The sequence below is a fragment of the Elephantulus edwardii genome, unplaced genomic scaffold, assembly GCF_000299155.1.
Source record: "Elephantulus edwardii isolate Elephantulus edwardi_28Jun2011 unplaced genomic scaffold, EleEdw1.0 scaffold00298, whole genome shotgun sequence".
NCBI classification, from domain to species: domain Eukaryota; kingdom Metazoa; phylum Chordata; class Mammalia; order Macroscelidea; family Macroscelididae; genus Elephantulus; species Elephantulus edwardii.
In genome coordinates this window covers 1,334,446-1,356,450 of record NW_006400048.1, presented here as the reverse complement: position 1 = coordinate 1,356,450, position 22,005 = coordinate 1,334,446, and the positions used below count along the sequence as shown (strand labels likewise).

At 37.9% G+C, this 22,005-nt stretch overlaps 1 protein-coding gene across 2 annotated transcripts in view; it reads right to left on the bottom strand.

The window, feature by feature from the left end:
* ZCCHC6 (zinc finger, CCHC domain containing 6) overlaps positions 1-22,005 on the bottom strand; it is a 65,896-nt gene that overhangs the window by 31,169 nt on the left and 12,722 nt on the right. The window contains exons 8-16 of one of the 2 annotated variants that reach the window (XM_006900865.1): positions 21,494-21,620; positions 16,991-17,110; positions 14,901-15,062; positions 8,978-9,158; positions 6,559-7,637; positions 6,013-6,163; positions 4,309-4,395; positions 3,540-3,640; positions 387-444 (exon numbers count right to left, since the gene is read on the bottom strand). In XM_006900865.1, the coding sequence (XP_006900927.1) occupies positions 387-444; positions 3,540-3,640; positions 4,309-4,395; positions 6,013-6,163; positions 6,559-7,637; positions 8,978-9,158; positions 14,901-15,062; positions 16,991-17,110; positions 21,494-21,620 (2,066 nt within the window). The remainder of the gene's footprint in view (positions 1-386; positions 445-3,539; positions 3,641-4,308; positions 4,396-6,012; positions 6,164-6,558; positions 7,638-8,977; positions 9,159-14,900; positions 15,063-16,990; positions 17,111-21,493; positions 21,621-22,005) is intronic. The other variant, XM_006900866.1, reaches the window with a different exon arrangement.

Sequence of the window (22,005 nt, the reverse complement as noted above, 5' to 3'; positions counted from 1 at the left end):
ATGCTTTCCCACAGCACTCCTGTAAACAAAGAACACACTTGGATTCATACTGTAGAGAAGGCAAAATAGCTCTCAAAATCTGTCAGTATAGTTTATGCTTTCTTTTGAAATAAAGCTGCACTATGCAATAAAATGCACACAAAGTGCCAATTCCTCAGATCTACATGCTTATTCGCAAAAGACTTTTAAAGACACTAAATAGAAGAAAGAGGGGCAATCTCCTGTGCCATTTATTGCCTCTGAAAACTTGCAGAAGGGTCAGCTATGAATCAAGTCCAACAACACATTAGCAAGATTGCAAAAATTCTGTGAATTAGCATTGTACAGCTTATTAATTTTAGTAAATTGTAAGTATGTAACACAATAATAAGAAATTTAAGAGATACCTGAATGTTTTCTGAGGAATCTTGCTAAATCTTCAATAGTTCTTACACAGTCCAAGCCCTACAACAAAGATGGCATATGTACTGAATGAAAAATAGAAAATTTGTTTTTTGTATCTTTTAAAATAAAAAATATTTTACGGTGATTTAGGTGAAAGTTTACAAATTAGATTGGCATTCAGCAAATTTCTTCCAAGAAATGTGACTTGCAGCAATACCCATAATGAATGGTCTCCCTCTCTCCTGCTTGGGCTACTTACTTCTGCCTGCCCAGTCTTTCCTGCCCCTTCCTAACTTTCCTTTTCGGACAAACACTGCCCTTTTGGTCTTGTATAACTGTTCTGAGGAGCATGTTCCTCCCAAGTGTTACTATCCACTTTACTGGGGTGATGAGTTCTTAAGCTGGTTATAAAGTTTCTATTATCTTCAGAAATAATAAAACTAATTTCAACTTATTTTAAATACTCTTTCCCCCTTTTAGGCAAGTATCATATGTAGTCAGTATTTATAGCAAATATCTAATATAAAACTGCTAAATTATTTTATTTATGAACTGATTTTATAGGTATAAGAAAAGCCGAATTGGACAGGAATTCTAGGGGCCCAGTTGTTGTTATGTGTCGTTGAGTCACTTGCGACTCTCAGCAACCCTATATTCAACAGTCCTAAATCTTGCTCTATCCTGTGCCAATCTTACTGTCTCTGACACACCTACCCCCAGTACCTGTCACTGAATCAATCTATCTCATAGAGAATCTTCCACTCCTGTGCTGTCCCCTCACCCTCCCAAGCATGATGTCTTTCTCCAAGGACTGTTCCCGCCTTGCAACATGTCCAAAGTATGTAAGACGAAGCTTCAGAATCCTTGCCTCCAAGGAGCAGCCTTGTCTCACTCTCTCTAGGATGAACTTGTTTGTTCTATAGCAGTCCATGGTATATTCAACACTCTTCTTCAGAAACATAGCTCAAAGGCATCAACACTCCTTCTATCATCCCTAGTCATTGTCCAGCTCTCTGCTGCATTACAAGAAATTGTAAAGACTATGGCCTGGATCAGGCACACCTCAGTATCCAGGCTGGCAATGTTGTTCTTCAGTACTTGGAGAGGTCTCTGACAGAAAACATTCCCAATACAATCCGTCTTTTAATTTCCTGGCTGCTGGTACCAAGAGTGTTGATTGTGGAGCCAAACAAACTAAAATTTAACAATCTCAATCACTTCACCATCTTTCATGATGCTGCCAATTGACCCAGTGATGAGAATCTTTGTTACTTGATGTGGAGCTTCAATCCATATTGAAGGCTGTAGTCCTTTACCTTCTGCAGCAAGCACTTCAGGTCCTCTTCTGTTTCAGCAAACAGGGCTGTGTCATCTGCATAACGCAGACTGTTGATGAGTCTTCCTCCAATCCTGATGCCCTATGTCTCCCCATAGAGCCTAGCCTCCTGGATAATCTGTTCTGCATACAGACTGAAAAGGTATAGATAGGACACATCCCTGGTGTACAACCTTCCCAATTTTGAGCCATGCAGTGCCTCCTTGCTCTGTTCTGATGACTGCCTCCTGGTCCAAGTATAGGTTTCACATAAGCATGATCAAAAGTTCTGGGATTCCCATTCTTCTCAGAGTTAGCCACCGTTTTTGGTGATTCACACAGTCAAATGCCTTTGTGTAGTCAATGAAACACAGATAGCCATTTCTCTGGTACTCTCTGCTTTCAGCCAAGATCCATTTAACATTAGCTATAATATCTCTAGTGCCACGGCCTGCACATCTGGCGGTTTTCTGTTGATGATGGTTCCAGTCGTTTTTGGATAATTTTCAGCCAAATCTTACTTGCATATTAATGATACTGCTTGATAATTTCCAAACTCTGTCGGGTCACCTTTCTTTGGAATGAGAATATAGTTCTCTTCCAGTCGGCTGGCCAGCACCTGCAAAGTCTTGGAGCCATGGCAGGAACCTCCATTCTTTCCCACTACATAATACTATTGTATGTAATTCTATTGTACTGCTCATGAGTACATCAGGTGCTTGAAAAATAAAAAGGTCTTCTGCACCGTATGACTTACTCCAGGTAAATCTTGGTTATTGTTTAATTAAAAACCATGAACTGCTGTGGAGAGTGCTTAGGCTAAAATTATTGTACCACTATCTAAAGTATCATTTATACTTAAAAACATTCTGATGGCTCTAGTCATGCCAGAACATATTTACATTTTAACTTTGGAAATGCCTTCTAAACTAATTTTAACCCAATGCTGAGAAAATGGAAAAAAAAAATAATGTTGAGGCCAAATCTAAGATTGCTTATTCACTTTATTCATGAAACACGTATAAGACAACTTTTGGCTATGTATCAAATCAGATACATCTTTAAAAGGCAAAAAAGTCTGAATGGTATTCATTTGCACATATATAATCTGGACTGTTGATAAGTGACAGGAAAATAAAGAATAATAACATTTCTTTCTGAGACTATATAGTATTATGATGTTTATAAAGCTTGAGGGGGCTGGCAAACTTTTTCTATAAAGCACCAGAGTAAATATTTTTCCATTTTATGGGTCATACCACCTGTTCCAACTTCTCAGAGTGAAGACAGCAATAGATAAGATGCAAATAAGTGGCTGTAGCTATGCATCAAGAAAACTATATTTACAAAAGCAGGCATGGGGATAACTTTGGTCCATGAGGTTTTACTTTTCTCAATCCTGACATAAATGGTGCAGAATAATTTTCTTGAGGTAAAAAGAACAGAAATTATTCTTTGTACTCTCCAGTGATGCACCAATGGCCACATGTAGGCACTGATGAAAAGAAGTCGAACTCAAATCTAGGCTTCCGATTATACACTTAGCACTGTTCCTGCACCACTGCCTGCTCAGTTATAATGCAGCACATCTCTTGTGTGCATGTGTGCCTAGCCAGCCAAAGGGACATGCCAGTGGGGCAATGGAAAGGCTGATCTGACTATGCTGAATACCCTGATGTTCCCTTCAAATATATTTTTGTATTATACTGGTTAAGAATTAATGTGTTCCTATCTACCCTTATTAATATTTTTGGACAGGGAAATTGGGAAAACAGCAAGCTGCACACTCAATCAAGGCTGGTGAAATGACACAGACGGATATTTTATGTGGTTACTTTACCTCAGCAGTTTCAAGTCCATTAATTGTCATACAGACATCAAGGTCACTCTGTTTGAAACCAAAACCATTTTTCGAGGAGCCAAACAAGCTCAATTTAGTTCCTGTTAGGGATATATGAAAAGTAATTAATTTCTGATCACAATGACCCTTTCATGGTAAAAATACCTAGTTATCTAGTCTGTTTTAGTAATAAGGAGTTGCACTGCCAACCCAAAGGCAGGCAGTTCATATTCACCACCCTCTCTGCAGGAAAAAGATGGACAATCTCCTCCTGAGTGATTTACAGCCTCTGAAACCTACTGGAGGGTCAGCTATGAGTCAGTTCCAAGTTGATGGCACATAAGAACAACAAAAACATGCCAGGTTAATACTTATCCTAATATATTCCCTCTCAGAGTTGACTTTAATTAAATATGAACTACTTCAATTAAATACAAACAGTATATGGCATGAAAGATAACCATGTGCCACTTCATTAATAAAGGTGATCATGAGAATTTTCGACATTCTATAACAGAAGCCTACTATTCTTGACCAAATATAACATTAGATGAAATTCACTTAAGATGTATCATCAGATATTATCAGAGCCTATTCCTCCCTAATAAAGATATCACACTCTACTGTCACCTTTTCTGTTGGGTCAACTGGGATTTGGCAGATCAAAAGACCATTCTAAAAATCAGTGAAACTCTGTTCTCATCACAAAATTACTTTATATTCTCAAAAAAGGTCACACTATTTTTCTTAATATAAAAAAATATCTTACCTGGAAACTCCTGCCTTAAGAAACTTTCCAAGTTTTGCCGAATATGTTCACGAGCCTGATCTTCCAAAGTTGTTGGTGAAAAGTCCTCTGTATAAAATAAACAAACACATTTTGGGGATGAGGTGGCGGGAAAAAAAAGGTCTTTAGTCATTATTGCAAAAGTCTGAATAAAACACCTCTTATAAACTTAAAAAAACCCTGTAACAACTTCTCTTCTCAGTAGACAGTAATAATAGAATGCCTTTTTTTTGACCCAAACGGCTCCTGAAATAGAAACACCTGAACAAGGCTCTGTACTTGGGTTTCAAAGAGAGCCTTCCCCATTGGGGTCTACAAAGGTGAACTTGAGGTAAAGCTTGCGTACAGCTGAAGCCTGTGCAAGGTGAAAATAAAATTAGACTGGAAATATAAAAAAGACAATTTAAAGCAACAGAAGAATGGTATTAAAATGGTATGTCTAGTTCCTTTTAAAAGCAGACAACTCGTAAGGTCAGAAAAATCAAAGCAGCGCTGTTGAGTGCAAGCACTCACAAGTGTTAGCACATAATTTTCTTTTGACAGAATGCATAGCTTCCTCTTCCCACGCACATTGGCTCATAATTCAGTTCCTAATGGGTTTTAGAAAGTCATTAGCTTATAAACATTTATTTTCTTTTTTGCCAGTACTTTAATGAGAACTAAGGCCTGACATTCAAAGCTCTAACTGCTCTGGCCTATTCCCTCTTCTATTCTGCTCTTCTGGCTACTGACTGTATTTTGTCCACATTTAAAAGATGGTCATCTTGGAAATGATCTACCAGACTCCATTTTCATAGAAGACATCAATTAGGGGCCAGAGACTCAGTGCTCCCACTCTTTTCAGGTAAAAAGTGAACATGGCAACACAAACACATAAACAATTCAAACCACTTTAATCTTTAATCAGAAAGGGACTGGAACATTTTAAATGTAAACATTTAAAAAAATACATTGTTTTATTGTTGTGTACTGCTGAGTCAGAACCAACTTATAGCAGACCCTCCCATGGTTTTTCAGAGGCTGTAAATTGACTAGAGACTGGCCATCTTTCTCCCATTGGAGCAGCTGGTAGATGTGAACTGAATGACTGTTAGCAGTGCAACTAAGCCACTACAGACAAAAAGAGTGGTGAGGAAAAGTATAAAGACTGGCAGGGCTGGGTTCAGGTACACTTCAGTCCTTAGACTGAAGCCTTTCTTTAAAATGCAATTTTCCCACTTTCTTCTTTGGTTCCCTGTAGCTTGCCTCTCTTTAAATGTCCCCCTTGCCTTGTGGGACTTTAAAGTGTGTGTATACCAATGTTTCCCCAAATTGGTTTTTTTTTTTTTAAAAGAGGCATATAGATTATTAATTAGTGTTACTTAAAAAGAGTTCTCTATATAAAATCAGGAAAGTTTAATGGGATTTTAGAACTATTTCTCAGTAAATTTTTATTATGTGAATGTGCCCAGTAAATCTCTGAGAAAGGGGCAATATACAGTTATTCTCTACTTGACCTGTGAGGTATTTGTTTTTAAGGAATTATTTTCTGTACATGTCAAATGAGACAGACATTAAACTGACCCCTGTAGACATGACATAGAATAAACTTAATACTTAAGACCTTAAAAGTTATTGATTCCTATGACTCTTGCATAAATAACAATATACTGTTTTGACAAAGTAACAGAAATGTTAACAACTTACTGTAGCACTGGATGCAAACTTGATCTAAGATATTTAAAAATTTGGGTGTTAAGGGTGGCAGGGGTTCCAGCTGGATCCGTTTGAAGTCTTCGGGACAGTCCTTCTTCAGATGACCCTCTCGTTTGCATAAACTACACACCACTGTAGGAGACTACAAGTAGACAGAAAAGCAAAGTAAGGCTGGAAACTTTTCCAAACCAAACCAAATGGTCTTAAACCTTTTTCTTAAAGTACACAGTCTACTCTCCACAAAACATAAAACAATAATGTACAGCTATACTAAGCCATTTGAGTGGAGAGTGCCTATATGATATATACTCAGAAAAAAAGGCAAATCTTTCCATTGCTAACTTCATTTTCATTACTTTTCTCTTATATAGACTTCAATGAGTTTGAAGCTGTGATTTTGACCAAGTGGTTGTATTAGAAATAACTATCAAGTAATTAACTACTACAAAAAACCAAGAGTTCCTTGCTCTAGTCTACAAAAACCAAGATTTCATGTTAATGTCTCCTAGCTTATATCTAGTAGTGGCAACTGATTACCTTGCCTTTGGTGAAGAGAAGTTTACTAAATTCATAGAAGAGATCAGACTGGTCTTCAGTTGAATATTCTCCAAATACAGTTTCTTCCTTAAGACTTATTTTATTCAGTTCTCCTAGCAGAGTTCTAGCTGCATGTTTCTCACATTCTTTCAAGTCTTCATTCTTGGCAGACTCATCCAATTCTTCATCGTCTTCAGACAGTGCGTCCTCCTCACCTGAGCCAGTATAGGTGTTGTCCAACTCCTCTTCATGAGCTATGCCATCTTCATCTTCCCTCTGGTTAACAGTGACTCTGTGTTCTTCATCCTCCTCTTCTTCATCAGAGTGGATGACTTCCAATGTGTGGCTCCGTATTGAGGGAGTAAAGTGGTAAAGAGAGTCGTCTAGATCATGATTTCCTTCTATGCTTTCTTCATCAATATTAGCCTGGACAACTATAGTAACAAATCCCTCACGACCTTGGACTGTAAGATTTCGGAAATGTTCTAAATCCAGGGTCCTATCAGCCTCATAATGTGTGCCACCACAGACAGAAAGTTCTCCATGTTTGCTACTGTTTAAATTCTCATTGTGAGCAGCCAAATGATGTTGGCCCTCACTTCCAATTTTCAAATTTTCATCTTCACCTCCTGTTTCTTGACAGTGCATGGAAACATCTTGGGAACTATCACAACTGGCTTCTGTCTTGCTATAGTGTGAGTTTTCCAGGTTTACACTGATGTGCACATTTCTTATTTCCTCTGCTGGTGGAGCTCCAAAGAGATCAGTAGTCTGCTTAAGAGGAAGTGGCTGTCCTTTGTGAGTATTTGCAGATGGACTGATAGCACCAGGATCCCGAGCCAAAACTGAGCTTTTAAGTTTGTCATCTTTTGCTTGAACAGCTGGATCATTATTTATTACTTCTTTAGAATACTCTGAAATACCTGCAGTGGAATCTCCAAGCTTTAGAAGGCTGGATTTTGTAATTTTGTGTGGAAGAGCAAAATATTTATAAGTTGTTCTTAAACAATGAAGTATATATTCAAATACAAGTTGATTATTAAGGGTTCTTGCCACATTCCTTTTAACAGAGTAAGGATCTGAAACAAAATAAAATATATCACATCACACATGTACATATATTTTAAATATTAATCAGCTATCTATAAGTCACATAATAAAGTTAAATTTATCATGTATTTTTTTAGGTTTTTGTGTTTGTTTTTTTTTTAAATCTGGGAATAGGAGCCATTAGGGACATACGAGGAATAAAAAAAGACTTATTTTCCTAAGTATTTTCTGCATGAGAGCCCCTTCAGCTCAGAACCAGTACCCCTTCCCTACTTAGTTCTGTGACCTTGGAGGTAGAGATGGCAACAGACTGGCTGCACTTGGGAAGTGAGCTCTTCCCAACAGGCACTGCTGAGGGCTCTGCCTCCCCACTCAGCCAGCTCCTGTGCTCTGTAAAGCTTACCTCCGCTCTTCTGCCCTGGGGAGCCCCATCACTGAATTGGCTGGATTGAATTTCAGGGGCGAGAGGGAGACACCACTTCTCTCAATCTTTTCTCCTCCCCTAGAACTCCAGCAGGTTAGGCAATTGGCCAGAAGAGCTGAGCCACAGAAACTGCAGGGGAGGGTTTAAAAATATGAGATCCCCATGACTGCACATAGAATTTATGCCAAAAAAAAAAAAAAAAATTAAAAAAAAAATCTTATGCAACACAAAGCTTGAAAAAAAATCAAGCAAATTTAAGAAAATTTCATTCAGGAGATTCTCAAAATTATTTAAAAGAGGACAATTAAGATTTCTTATAAGCTTTCAGCCTCCTGACTTTGAAGAGCTGTAAAGTGCTAGTACTGCTAATGAGGACTACAGTGTGCTTTTGTACAGTGGTTTCCATTAAGTAAGCATTCATAAAGAAGTTTTTTCATGAATAAGTTCTACATGTTACTGCAGACCTTTCAAAAACATTCTTTCTGTGGGGTGTAAAGGGTGATATCCAAGTGACATGGATGATTATTTTTCATGAGAGAGCATTTTCCTTATCTTCTGCAAAACAAACTAGTGTCAACACTGATGAAAATACAAAATTTAAACTCTAACAACTGAGAACAGTAAAGAGGGAAGGTAGATTCACAGGTCACTGGGGAAAAAATTTGGATGTTTTTAAGTCGTTAAGCAATTAACAAAGAAACCAAAACTCAACTATTACTTCAGTTGCTTAATAAATTGAAATGTTTTACTGCGGCATTAAAAAGCCCCCCAAATTAGGAAGAACTCTTTGGAGTGATCCACTGTAACACATTCAAGATTCTATTTCACCTTTGAGACCAGGCCTACCTTAAATGTAGAAGCTGAACAGACCGAGATAAAAGGCATGCTGTTAGACTGGTACCTTAACAGAAGGGGGGAGAGGTGAAGGCAAACATTTTGAGATACCTTCAATGGCAATACGTTTTTTAGGCCAATCCTTTAATTCACGAGTTACAGATTCTTTGACACGTATATTTATCACTAGATCAGCCAGGCTGAATTCTAAAGCATAGAAGCGAAGCAATTCCACCCAGAGCTGCCCAACTGGTACTGATGGCTGGTGTCTGAAATCAAGAGTCAATGGCGCCTATAAATAACAAGGAGAAAACAAAGACATTAGCTCAATCTGAAAAGCCAGACATTAGTCAAGCATCAAATGAAAAATTTTAGCAAAGACAAGACGAAATTCTAGGTTTCTTTTACTCACTGATAAAATCATACATCATCAATGCACACTTGAGATTATAATATGCTAAAATGGAATCCTTATCATAATTGATAGGATCAATTTTATTTAACTAAGAGCTCTTTTAACAGCTTTCAAACATTAGTAACAGTGGAGAAAGGACCGTAGGTGGGTTAATACTTAGCACTGAACTTATCTTGTGGGTGCTGCTAGAGGGCATCTTTAAACAGACTACAGCTGAGGATGCTGGGAGTAGGGGAAAACATTCCTCTCATTTTTCCAGATTTGCATTGATCTGTTAGTGGCTAATTCATTTTACAGTTGGATAACTGCTGAGATTAGAAACTGATAGATTAGTAGGATTGATCAATGAAATACAGAATAGTCTCATATGACCATTATACCCACAAAATTTAAGTTGGAAAATACACGGTGATTTGATACATTATGAAGTTGAAATCAATTAGGAGAGAAAAAAATGAACAAAAGATAATTCCAAATACTGATCTGCCACTTTACAGTACTTCTTCATTCTCAGGTTGGCAATACAGAAATTGAAATAGCTGAGAACTGGACAGGCTTACGAAAGATGTCCAACTAGATGAGTATGATCCTGGTGAAGGTGTATAACCTAAAATTTGGTTTCCTCATCTTAAAAATGGGGTAACAGTATCCACTTCATATGGCTGTTGGGATGACTGACTGAGATAATGTCTGAAAAGTGCTTAGCACAGTGCCTGGCACACAGCGTTAAAACAACGGTCTCTATCGTTAACTGAAGAATAAAGATGAAACCACCTACAAAATAGGATAGTTTTGAGAATTAGATCAGAAACAAGGAAAGTATCTGGCAGACTTTGTTGCTGACTATATTTTCTCACTTAGGTCTATACTTTTTCACATAAAAGAAATCCTTATAAAACTAAAATATGATGAAATAACTATAAAATGCTCTTAGGAGGTAATCTGCTTCAACTCCCTATTTACAAGGAGAGAGAACTGAAGCTCATCAGATTCAAGATGACTAGTCAGAATGTCAGTGGCAAAAAGTGAACATGTATTGATTCCAGGACAGTACTCTTCTATCATACCATGAACCTCAAGGTCTATATTGCTCTTCATTTCATAAATGAAAGCATGATTAATCTCTCCAAATAGCATAAAACATGGAAATATTTAACTGGATTTACAATAATAGCTTTCTTTACATTAGTCCTATAATTCACATTTAAAAAATATTTTCCCTCTAAGATAACAAATTTAGATTTCACCTTATCATTATGTTGTTGTTGTTATGTGCCGTCGAGTTGCCTGTGACTCATAGTGATCCTATGTACAACAGCCCTAAACCCTGCTGTGTTGTGCCAATCGCATTGTCTCCGACACATCCACCCTGATTACCCCAGTCACTGAATCAATCCACCTCAAATAGGGCCTTCCTCTCCTGTGCTGTACCTCCACCCTCCCATGCACGATGTCTCTGTCCAAGGACCGGTCCCTCCTTACAACATGTCCAAATTATGTCAGACAAAGCCTCAGAATTCTTGCCTCCCACTCTCCAGGATCAAGCTATTTGTTTTCTTAGCAGTCCATGGTACACTCAATACTCTTCTCCAGCAACACAGCTCAAAGGCATCAATTCTCCTTCTATTCTCCCTAGTCATTGTCTTACTCTCTGGTGCATAACAAGTGATTGCAAAGACCATGGCTTGTATCAGACACACCTTAGACTCCAGAGTGACACCACTCCTCTTCCATACTTTGGAGAGGTCCCTAAAATTTCCTGGCTGCTGGTTCCAAGAGTGTTGACCATGGAGCCAAAGAAACTAAAGCTGTGAACAATCTCAATTTCTTCACCATCCATCCTGATGCTGCCAATTGGTCCAGTGGTGAGAATCTTTGTCCTCTTAATATTGAGCCTCAACCCATATTGAAGGCTGCAGTCCTTGACCCTCTGCAGCAAGCGCTCAAGGTCCTCCTCAGTTTTAGCAAGCAGGGTGTGTTACCTGCGTAACACAGGTTAATGATATATCTTCCACCAATCCTGACGCCACACTTCTCCTCATAGAGCCCAGCCTCCTGGATATTCTGTTCTGCATACTGGTCGAAAGGTATGGAGATAGGACACATCCCTGGCATACACCCTTCCCAATTTTGAACCATGCAGTGTTTCCTTGCTCTGTTCTGACGACTGCCTCTTGGTCCAAGTATAGGTTTCGCATTAGAACGATCAAGTGTTCTGGGATTCCCATTCTTCTCAGAGTCAGCCATAGTTTGTTATGATCCACACAGTCAAATGCCTTTGCATAATCAATAAAACACAGATAGACATTGCTCTGGTATTCCCTGCTTTTAGCTAAGATCCATCTAACATTAGCTACAATATCCCTAGTACCACAACCCCTTCTAAACCCAGTCTGGACTTCTGGCACTTCTCTGCTGATGTGCTGTTCTAGTAGTTTTTGGATACTCTTCAGTGGAATCTTGCTTGCGTGTGAAATCAATGATATTTTTCTATAGTTTCCACACTCTGTTGGGTCACCCTTCTTTGGGATGGGAACAAATGGAGATCTCTTCCAATCAGTTGGCCAAGTGGTTGTCCTCCAGATTTCTTGGCACAACTTGGTGAGCACATCAAGGGCAGCATCTGTTAGGTGAAATATGTCAAGTGATATACCATCTATTCCTGGGGCCTTATTTTTTGCTACTACTTTCAAAGTAGCTTGAACTTCTGCCTCCATCACCATAGGCTCTGGCTCAAATGCTACTTCATGAAATTCTTCTGTATCTGCCAATTCCTTTCGATACAGGGACTCAGTATATTCTTTCCATCTTCTTTTAATACCTCCTGGCTCATTTAATAGTCTGCCGAAAGCATCATTGATTATAGCAACTTGAGGTTTCAATTTGTTCTTCAGTTCCTTGACCTTAAGAAATGCTGAGCGAGTTCTGCCCTTTTGATTTTCTGACTCCAGCTCCTAGCACATTTCATTTTAATATTTTACTTTGTCATCCCGTGCTGCCTTTTGAAATCTTCTGTTCAGCTCTTTAGTATCTTCAATTCTTCCTTATGCTTTGGCTTCTCAGTGCTTCTTCTGACATCCATTTTGGTCTTTTCTTCTTTCTCTGTCTTTGTAATGACTGTTTGCACTCTTCCTGGATGATACCCTTGATATCCACCCACAACGTTTTATAAGAAACATAAACGCAGGTTATACACATGGATCTCACCTGATGGTATGCATAGGAATCAAAATGATTACATCTGCAGAAAGAACCGCTGAAGAAGCTCAATATCAGCTGAGAAAACTAGGCCAGGAGCTTATTGTGGAATAGATCACCAACTACTCACATGTAAGTTCAAGCTGAAGCTGAGGAAAATTAAACCGAATCCACAGGAACCAAAATATGACTTTAAGTTTATCTCACCTGAATTTCAGAACCATCTAAGGAACAGATTTGAGGCCTTGAACATTAATGAGCGAAGACCTTATCATTATAGCATTTATTATAATATCACTAAACATCAACAATCAAGATTCCGTCAAACAAAACACAGTCATCTGATGGATTTACAAAGCTGAATTTCTGAAAATGGAAGCTGTTCAGGCCTCACACAGCATTTCCAGAAGCTTTTTTTTCCAGAAAGTTTTAATATTTGTTTCATCTCTCCAGTTACAAACCTCTTTTAGAATTAAGAAATTTTAACTGTCCCATTAAAAAGACTTGATAATGATAAAATGGCACTATAGAGATCCTGAAAATATCTAGGTCACTAGCACTTAGTGTTGGTGGCTTAGTGGTAAGAGGCTGCATTGCCAACCCAAAGGCATGCATTTTGAATGTGCCAGATGCTCAACAAGAGAAGGATGGGCAGCTTCTTCCCCTTCAATTCACAGCTTCCATAAACCCACTAGAGGGTCAGCTATGAGCCATTTCTACCTAAAAAGTACTTTCAACCACCACCATCACCACCACCACCACCACAACAACAACTGGTACTTAAATTGTTTTTGGGTTTTTTTAAAAGTAGAGACTACTTCTCCTTCAAATAAAATAAGAATAATAACAAGTTTTACTAAGTTCTTGAAATATGCTTGGGACTAAACTAGGTAGTCATTAAATCAACAACTCTATGAAAGGGTATCAATGTTTACAGGTGAGAAACCTGGAACACAGAAAGGTGAAGTAAGTGGTCCATTGACAATTGAGACAACGGGAGGGCTAGAACACAAATGTCTGTATTCTAACTCCATTTATCCACTTCTGTACCACTGAGTTAGAATCAATCCAAAGGTGACCCTCCAGTAGGGTTTTGAGAGGTAGTTAATTGCCCAGGAAGAGAGTGCCCATACTGCTTCCATGGAGCTGGTGGATCTGAACCATGTGCCTTTGAGACTGAAGTGAAGTTTCTTATGACTAGGCCACTATTCCATGGTCTATCCACTCCCAAAATAGAAATCAGATAAAAGTCATACTCTTCTGAGGGCTAGGGTGCTGGTTGTACCACTTCCCCAATCTGTACTATATTCACAGATTCTATAAAACACATGTACAAAATCTATAATCTTTACTAGAGTCTCTTCATTTTGGATGTCAGTCAACAGTGGATGGGAGGAGTGGCATGACTTTATTGTGAATATGAATTCTAGTCTCCAAAATATTTGTGGGTATTACTGTCAAGTCATTTTACTTGGATATACAATCAACTCTCATGGCAGCAGCAGTGAAGAAATAAGCTGTACTTGGAAAATGTGCTCGCAATAATCACTCCAAAGTATTAAAGAACAATGATGTCAGTTTAAAGACTAATGCAAGTCTGATGCAAGCCATAGTTTCAACTGCTTCCTATGCATCTGAAAGTTAGACAACAAATGAGGATAAGAGAAAAAATGATGCCACTGAATTGTGGTCTTGGAGACAAGTGTTGAAAATCCCAAAGACTGGCAAAAAGCCCTCTATGAGGTGGATTGATTCAGTGACTGGGATAATCGGGATGGGAGTGTCAGAGACAGTGCGATTGGCACAGGACAGAGCAGAGTTTAGGGCTGTTGTACATAGGGTCACTATGAGTCACAAGTGACTCGACGGCACATAACAACAACAAACAACATGTTGGAAAAAGTGAAGCCCCTTAGAGGCAAGGATGGTGAAACTTTGGCATGGTGTCAGTACCTAGAAAAGTGGAGGGTCAGAGATGACCCTCAACAAGATGCACAGGGACTGAAACAACAGGCTGGAGCATGTTGGAACTTTGAAGGATGACAAAGGATAAGGAAGATACTCAACTTGACAGTACTTAACAGCAACATTATCAAAAAGTCATGGATGAGAGACCCCTCACAAATGTAAGGTAGAATCCCATCCTTTTTACAGTGTAATGACATTGCTCAGATTTTTATTTAAAATTCTATTAACATTTTATTTATACATCATAAAGCCAATCTAAGTAGAACTTTTTTGAGGAAAGAGTTTCTTTGAATTCTTGTACACAGATGATTCTAAAGAACTGTCTATGGATGTAATGACTTGAAATTTACCTTTTCTTACTAACTGTCTAGATAGAAAATGAACCTTGCAAGAGATAAGAGAGTAAGAGAGTTATCAACACCACAATTAACATATGAGAAAAAGTGAGCACACCTGTCCTTTCTTCACTGGTGACTCTCTCAGCTCTCGGGCCACCTCCTCTGCCACTGGGTCTGCATTTTCTGTGGCAGCATCAGTATATTCCCACACCACACTGTCTTTCTTGACTTCTTTAAGGTTGAAGTTCCCTAGCTTGTTTAATGAAAATCCTTCAATCTAGGGGGGAAAAAATCAGACAAATACAATCATAAGGCAGAGATAGTATCATCAGAATTTACTTATCTTAGAAAGAACCACTGAAACTACACTCTCCGTTTATAAAAAAACAAAACAACACCAAAAAACCATACAAGACAGAATTTACAGCTCTGAGATATCCTCTATAAATGGGAAAAAAAAAATGGTGTTAAAAAACAAGGTTGTGCTTTGCATAAGTTGCCACTACATAAAATAATTCTTTAATACAAAATTCCTAGAAGACAGTATGGCTGTGGTTAAGACAGCTGGTTCTGGAATAAAACTGTTTTGGCGAAAATCTGACTCCCTCAAGTATCAGGCGGGTGACTTCTGAAATTATCTTTTGGGCACAGATTCTTATACAAAAGGTTAAATTGAAATCTTCTTTATAGGAGGCTGGTGATGATAGAAAATAGTGGGCAGAAAGGACTCAGGGCCAAAATCTTGCACAAAGCAAATTCTCAGTAAGCAATGACAGTACTATAGTGAAACTAATGATAATATTAAGAGATTGCAAGTATAAAACTTACAACTTCTGACATGATAAATCCATAATTTTAAATAGTTAATTCTGGTTAAAAGAAATTTTAAAACCATATTCTATACGTTAATGCAAAAGAAAACAGTCTGGGGCTAAAAGGTTAAGGAAATGTTACAGCAAAGTTTTTATACTGTCTTCAGATAGATTCATGCATATGAGTCTATAAAAAGTGTATATATAAGATTATGTCAACACAGATATTAAAAATGAAGTTTCTAAGAAACTGAACATAAAATTTTTAACTAATAGCTTAATTTCAACCAGAAAGAAGGTCTCATAGTTGAAGTCAAATTCATCTAAAAGATAATAAAATTAGTTTCTCTTGAGTTGATTCTCACTCACTGCTACCCTGTGGACAGAACAGAATGGCTGTTAGGTTTCCAAGGCTGTACTCTTTAAGAAAGCAGGCTGCCCCGTCTATTTCCTGAGATGTGGTGTGTAGGTCTGACCCATCAACATTTTGGTGAACATTCCAGTGCTTAACCACTATCCTACCACAGGCCCTTTTAAAGATAACACCAAATATCAAGGGTTGATGATTAAGTTCTGTATCTGTTGTGCAGATGGCAATCTCAACAGTTTTATTGCCTTTTCTTTGGGTATAAAGAATGAAGAGAAAGAAAACAATAGAAATTGTAAGTTACAGTGAATCAGAATCAAATGCTTTCTACAATTTGGAGATCATCTATAAATACAAAGATCAAATTAAAAAACTATATCCAGGCGAGCTCTGATGGCCTAGTGGCAAGAAGCTGTACTGCAATCTCAGAGGTGCGTGGTTCAAATCCACCAGGTGATTTGCTGGAGAAAAATCTCCTCCTGTACCAGTCAGTTCCAATTTCACACACACAAAAATAATAAAATTAAACACACACACACACACACACACACACACACACACGCCCTATATCCAAAGAAAAGTGTGCACAGAATCTACACAGGTACAAACTCTCAGGACCATATGTGTTTAAAAATCAGAATTTCCAGGTTATTTTTTTTTGTTCTTATTTTGCCTTGCTGTGGAGTCAGATCTGACTTGACAGCTGATCCTCCAGTGGGTTTTTAATGACTGCAAATCATACAGGAGATTGTCTTTCTCTTAAGAAGCAGCTGGATTGGATTTGAACCATATTCCTTTGTGTTGGCAGTATAACACCTTATCCACTATACCACTAAAGCTGTCAGAGGTAACAATATCCCTAGCAGAATATTGACTAGCATTTTGGAATCATATGTATTAATATTTTAGCAGTGAAATGTATAAATATTCACATTAGTAGTGTAGGTTAGATTTTGGAGTTATTCACAAGGAATTAAGGACCTGTAATATAATTTAAGTTACAAAATTATTAAAAAAAAATCATACCCATGATCCTAGGTAAACAGGTAGAAGGGGCTCTTTCCTCTGCTGAAGAAAGAAAATGGCCATCAGGGCAAACACGTAAGGGGGCAAGCCACCTTCTTCAGGGCGATCTATACTGCAAAGCTACAAATGAGAGGAAACAAAAAAAGCATTCTTTTCTGTAAATCAATTTCTCATTCATACAATCAATTTGCTCTAAAATCCTGTAACTTCAATCCATGTAGTACCTGGTTTAGAGTGACTCCTCAAAATAAAATAGTCCAATAACAACATCAAAAACTTCCTTTTTTTGTGGCAAATACAGGCCATGTTTTAGTATTGACATTTTCACTTGCATTTAATCCTGTTGTATGTGTAATTAAACTCCCTCATACTATCAAATAGGTTCCAACTCTCAGGAGACCATCCATTAGGTTTCTAAAGCTAAAATTCTTAAGACTGCCCATTTTTCTCCTTTCGAGCAAAAGGTGGATTTGAACAACCAGAGTTCTACTTTTGGGCTGACAGCAGTGTTTACTATGGACTACACAACCAGACTCCCTAAAACTAACTCATGCTGCTGCTGCTGTTGTATGGTGCCATCAAGCTGACTACAACTCATAGCAACCCTAGAAACATGGATCTGAACCCTACCCTATCCTGTGCCACCCAAATCATCTCTGATATACTCAAACCCATTATTAAAGATCTATCAATCCACCTTGTTGAGGATTTTCTTCTTTCACTGAATTTTTTCAAGTGTGATGTCTTTTTCCAATGACTGGCTTCTCTTTACAACATGCCAGAAGTATGTGAGACAAAGTTGTAATTTCTCCAAAGACATCTGTTAGTTCTTTTGGCAGTCTGTGGGCACTACAACTCAAAAGCACTCTTCTGTTCTCCTTATTTACTTTTAAACATACAGGAAGGAAATAAATCATGGCTTGAATTAAGGAGCACCTTCGTTTTTAAATGGACATCACTGCTCTTTAACACGTTGGAGAGGTCCCTGACAGCAGATTTTCCTAATATAACAAATCTTTGAACTTCTTCACTGCTGGTACCAAAGGTGTTGATGGTAGGTCCAAGAAAGATGAAGTCATTGATAATTTTAATCTTTTCTCCATCTATTAAAATGTTGTCTATTGGCCCAGTAGTGAGGATTTTTGTTTCCTTGATATTGAGAGGTAACCCATATTGAGAGCTATAATTTTTCATCTTCTGTAGCAAGTATTTCAAGTGCTCTTCATTTTCAGCAAGGTGTGTCACCTGTATAATGCAGGTTGTTTTAATGAGTCGTTCTCTGAATTCTTATGCTATATTCTCCCAGATTCTCAAATGATTTGCTCAGCAGACTCAACAGAGAATGGATACAGCCCTGATGTGCACCTTTCCTGATTTTAAACCAGACAGTGTTCACTTGCTGTTCTATGACAGTTTCTAGTCTAAGTATGTTGTTATGTGCCATTGAGTTGCCTGAGCTACCCTATGTACATTAGGTTTGAACCTGCCCTATCTCAAGCCAATCTCATCGTCTTCAACAGATCTAATCCCATTTCTCCAGTCACAGTCAATCCATCTCATGCTGGGTCTTCCTTTCCTGTGCTGTCCCTTGACCCTCCAAGCATGTCCTTCTCCAAGGACTGGTCCCTCCTGGCCATGTGTGCAAAGTGAGACAGAGCTTCAATATCCTGCCTCCAGGGAGCAGCTTGGTTTCACCTTCTCCAGGACAGACCTTTGTTTGTTTGTCCTGGCAGTCCACCGTATGCATGTTCAATACTCTTTTCCAGCACCACAACTCAAAGGCAGTGATCCTTCTTCTACCATCCTTAGTTCTTGCCCAGATGTTGGATACATAGCAAGTGACTGTGAAGACAATGGCCTATATCAGGCACACCTTAGTCTCTGGACTGAAAATGTATTCAGTACTACAGAGAGGTTTCTTGACAGTGGATTTTCTGAATGCAATTCGTCTTTTGATTTCCAGACTGCTGGTGCCAAGAGGGTTGATTGTGGAACCAAGCAAGCTGAAGTTATTAACAATCTCAATCTCTTGTCTATCTATCATGAATCTGCCAACTGGCCTAGTGGTAAGAATCTGTTTTCTTGATATTGAGCTTCAATCCATACTGAAGACTACAGCAAATGCCTCACATCCTCCTCAGTTTCAGCAAGCACAGTTGTGACATCTGCATAACACAGGTTGTTGATAAGTCTTCCTCCAATTCTGATATCACATTCTTCCTCATCTCATGAAGTCAGCCTTCCAAATGATCTGTTCTACATATAGATTGAAAAGGTATGGAGATAGGATGCGTCCCTGATGTACACCTATACTGATCCTGAACCATGCAGTGTTTCCTTGCTGTTCTGACTACTGTTTGCTCGTCTAAGCACAGGTTTCAGATAAGCAAAATTAAGTGTTCTGAGATTCGCATTTTTCTCAGTGTTACCGCCAAAGCCACAATTTGTAATGATCCAGTTAAGCACCTTTGCATAATCAATAAAACAAACAGAAATATTTCTGGTATTATTTGCTTTCTGTCAATATCCAGTTGACATCAGCAATGATATCCCTGGTGCCATGGCCTCTTTTAATTTCAGCATGAATTTCTGGTAGTTCTGGCAATGCATGTTACAGCAGTTTTTGGATAATCTTCAGCAAGATTTTACTTGCATGTGTATTAGTGATACTGTTCAGTAATTTCCACTTTGTGTTCAATTACCATTTTTGGGAATTGGAACTTTCAGACAGGTAGTTGTCTTCCAAATTACCTGAAACAGACTAGTCAGCATATCTAAAGCTGCCTCTGTTTGCTTAAAGATTATCAAATGGTATCCCATCAATTTTGGGGGTCTTATTTTTTGCCAGTGCCTTTAGTGTATGTAGTTTTAATTTCTTCCTTCATTACCATTCATTCTTGGTCATACATGACTTCCTGAAATAGTTCCATACCAGCCAATCCAGATCATTCAAAATTTTGCACGTAGTATCCTTCAGTAGTAAACCTGAGGCTTGACTTTGTTTTTGTTTTAGCAGCTTGAGAAACACTGAGCATGTTCTTCCCTTTTTATTTTCTGAGTCTATATTCATTATAATACTGTTTTCTCTTCTTGAGCTACCTTTTGATATTTGCTGCTGCTCTCTGTTTACTACAGTCTTTCTTCCATTTGTTTTGGTTTCTCAAAGTTCTAAGGAAATTTTTAGTCTCTTCTCACGTTCATTTCAGTCTTTTCTTTCTTTCTTGTCTAATGATCTTTTTCTTTGTTCTTGGATGATGTTCTTGATGTCATCCCACAATTCATCTGGTCTTCCATCATGAGTGTACAATGCCTTAAATCTATTATTGAGATAGTTTTTAAACGTAGATGGGACATACTCAAGGTTGTATTTTCATTCCTATAAATGCATTTTCATTTTCTTCAGCTTCAATTTTAACTTGCACATGATTAATTGGTTTTCTGTGCTGCAGTCAGTCTTTGGCCTTGTTTTGACTGTTGATACTAAACTTCTTTCATGATTTTTTTCCCACAGATACAGTCAATATGACACCTGTATAATTAATTCATCAGGTAAGGTTCATGTGTATACCCACCACCATTTGTGTTTTTTAGAAAAGGTATTTGCAACAAATAATCACCGATAATACGAAGTTCAATGATTTGCTCTCTACTCCCATTTCTGACACTAAGTCTTTAATTTCTAACTTCCTAGTTAGTCCTTCTTCTTTTCCAAATTTTGTATCCCAGTTACCAATTATTATAAATTCATCTTGCATGCATGTTTGGTCACTATCAGAGGGAAGAAGTTGGTACAAATTTTCAATTTCCTCCTCTTTAACTTTAGCTGTTAGGACTTAAGAGTTGAATAAAAGTTGTATTACTAGATCTCTCTTGAATGCATATGGACAGCATCTTGTCACAGCACTGTACTTTTTAACAGATCTTGAATGGTCATGGGGGGCACAAAAAAATATTTGCTATTTTATTTTTTGACAGCCACTGTAATTCCAAGTCAAAATGATGGTTCATTCACGGTGAGAGCTGACTGACTGTCTGGATTAAAGGTCTTCTAACCACTACTTTTCAGATGCATGCTCTAAACACAGGATTTTTAATAAGCAATACAGATCATTTATAGGGAGCACTGGTGGTCTAGTGGCAAGAAGCAGTGCTGCAATACAAAAGGCACACAGTTTGAATCCACCAGCTGCTCTGCAGAAAAAAGGTGGGCAATCTCCTCCTGTGCGATTACTGCCTTTGAAAACAGTCTGGATGGTCAGCTATGGGTTGGTTCCAACTCAATGGCCCACCACAATAACAACAACAAAACATTTATGGAATATTATACAGTGAAATGAAGACTTTCTTTTTTAAAAACTTAAGATGTCAGCTCTATTAGTCAGATACCAGATTCCCAATATCTATAAAATGCCAATAAACAGTTAAAGTAACTGAGAGAAAGTGAAAACATAGCACTTTTGAATATATACAAAGTATTTATACATATGAAGCAATCAAACCTACCTTTGCCCAGTACCTAAATGCAATCACCAAAGGAACTAATTTTGGTTCTAATTTGCCAAGAGCAGTTAAATGATTTGTTGTCAGACAGGCATTTTCATTTCCTGCGCTTACTTTACAAAGAAGACCACTGTTGAATGAAGAAAGAAGCAAGATGGGAAGGAAAAAGAGAAAGAAAAAAATTGTTACTAAGATATATTTTACTTTAACAACTGGTTCTTACACTGATAAATAAAATCTACTATATTTTCCCATTTAATTTTTATGGATCACTTAAGAATTGGATTTTTTAAAAAAGGATATGTGAAAGCTATTTTCTGAATAAATCTAATTTTTCATAATTAAATTTACATATTAGAGCACTTTATGAAAGCCAATGCAAATGAGGAACATATTATAAAATGTTACAAAGTGAATGCATGACTCATTCATGTAACAATAAAAGAGTATTTCCAAGAGAGGAATGTGCCTAATGAAGGATCATTGAAGCAACCATCTAGTGAGTCCAGCTGGAG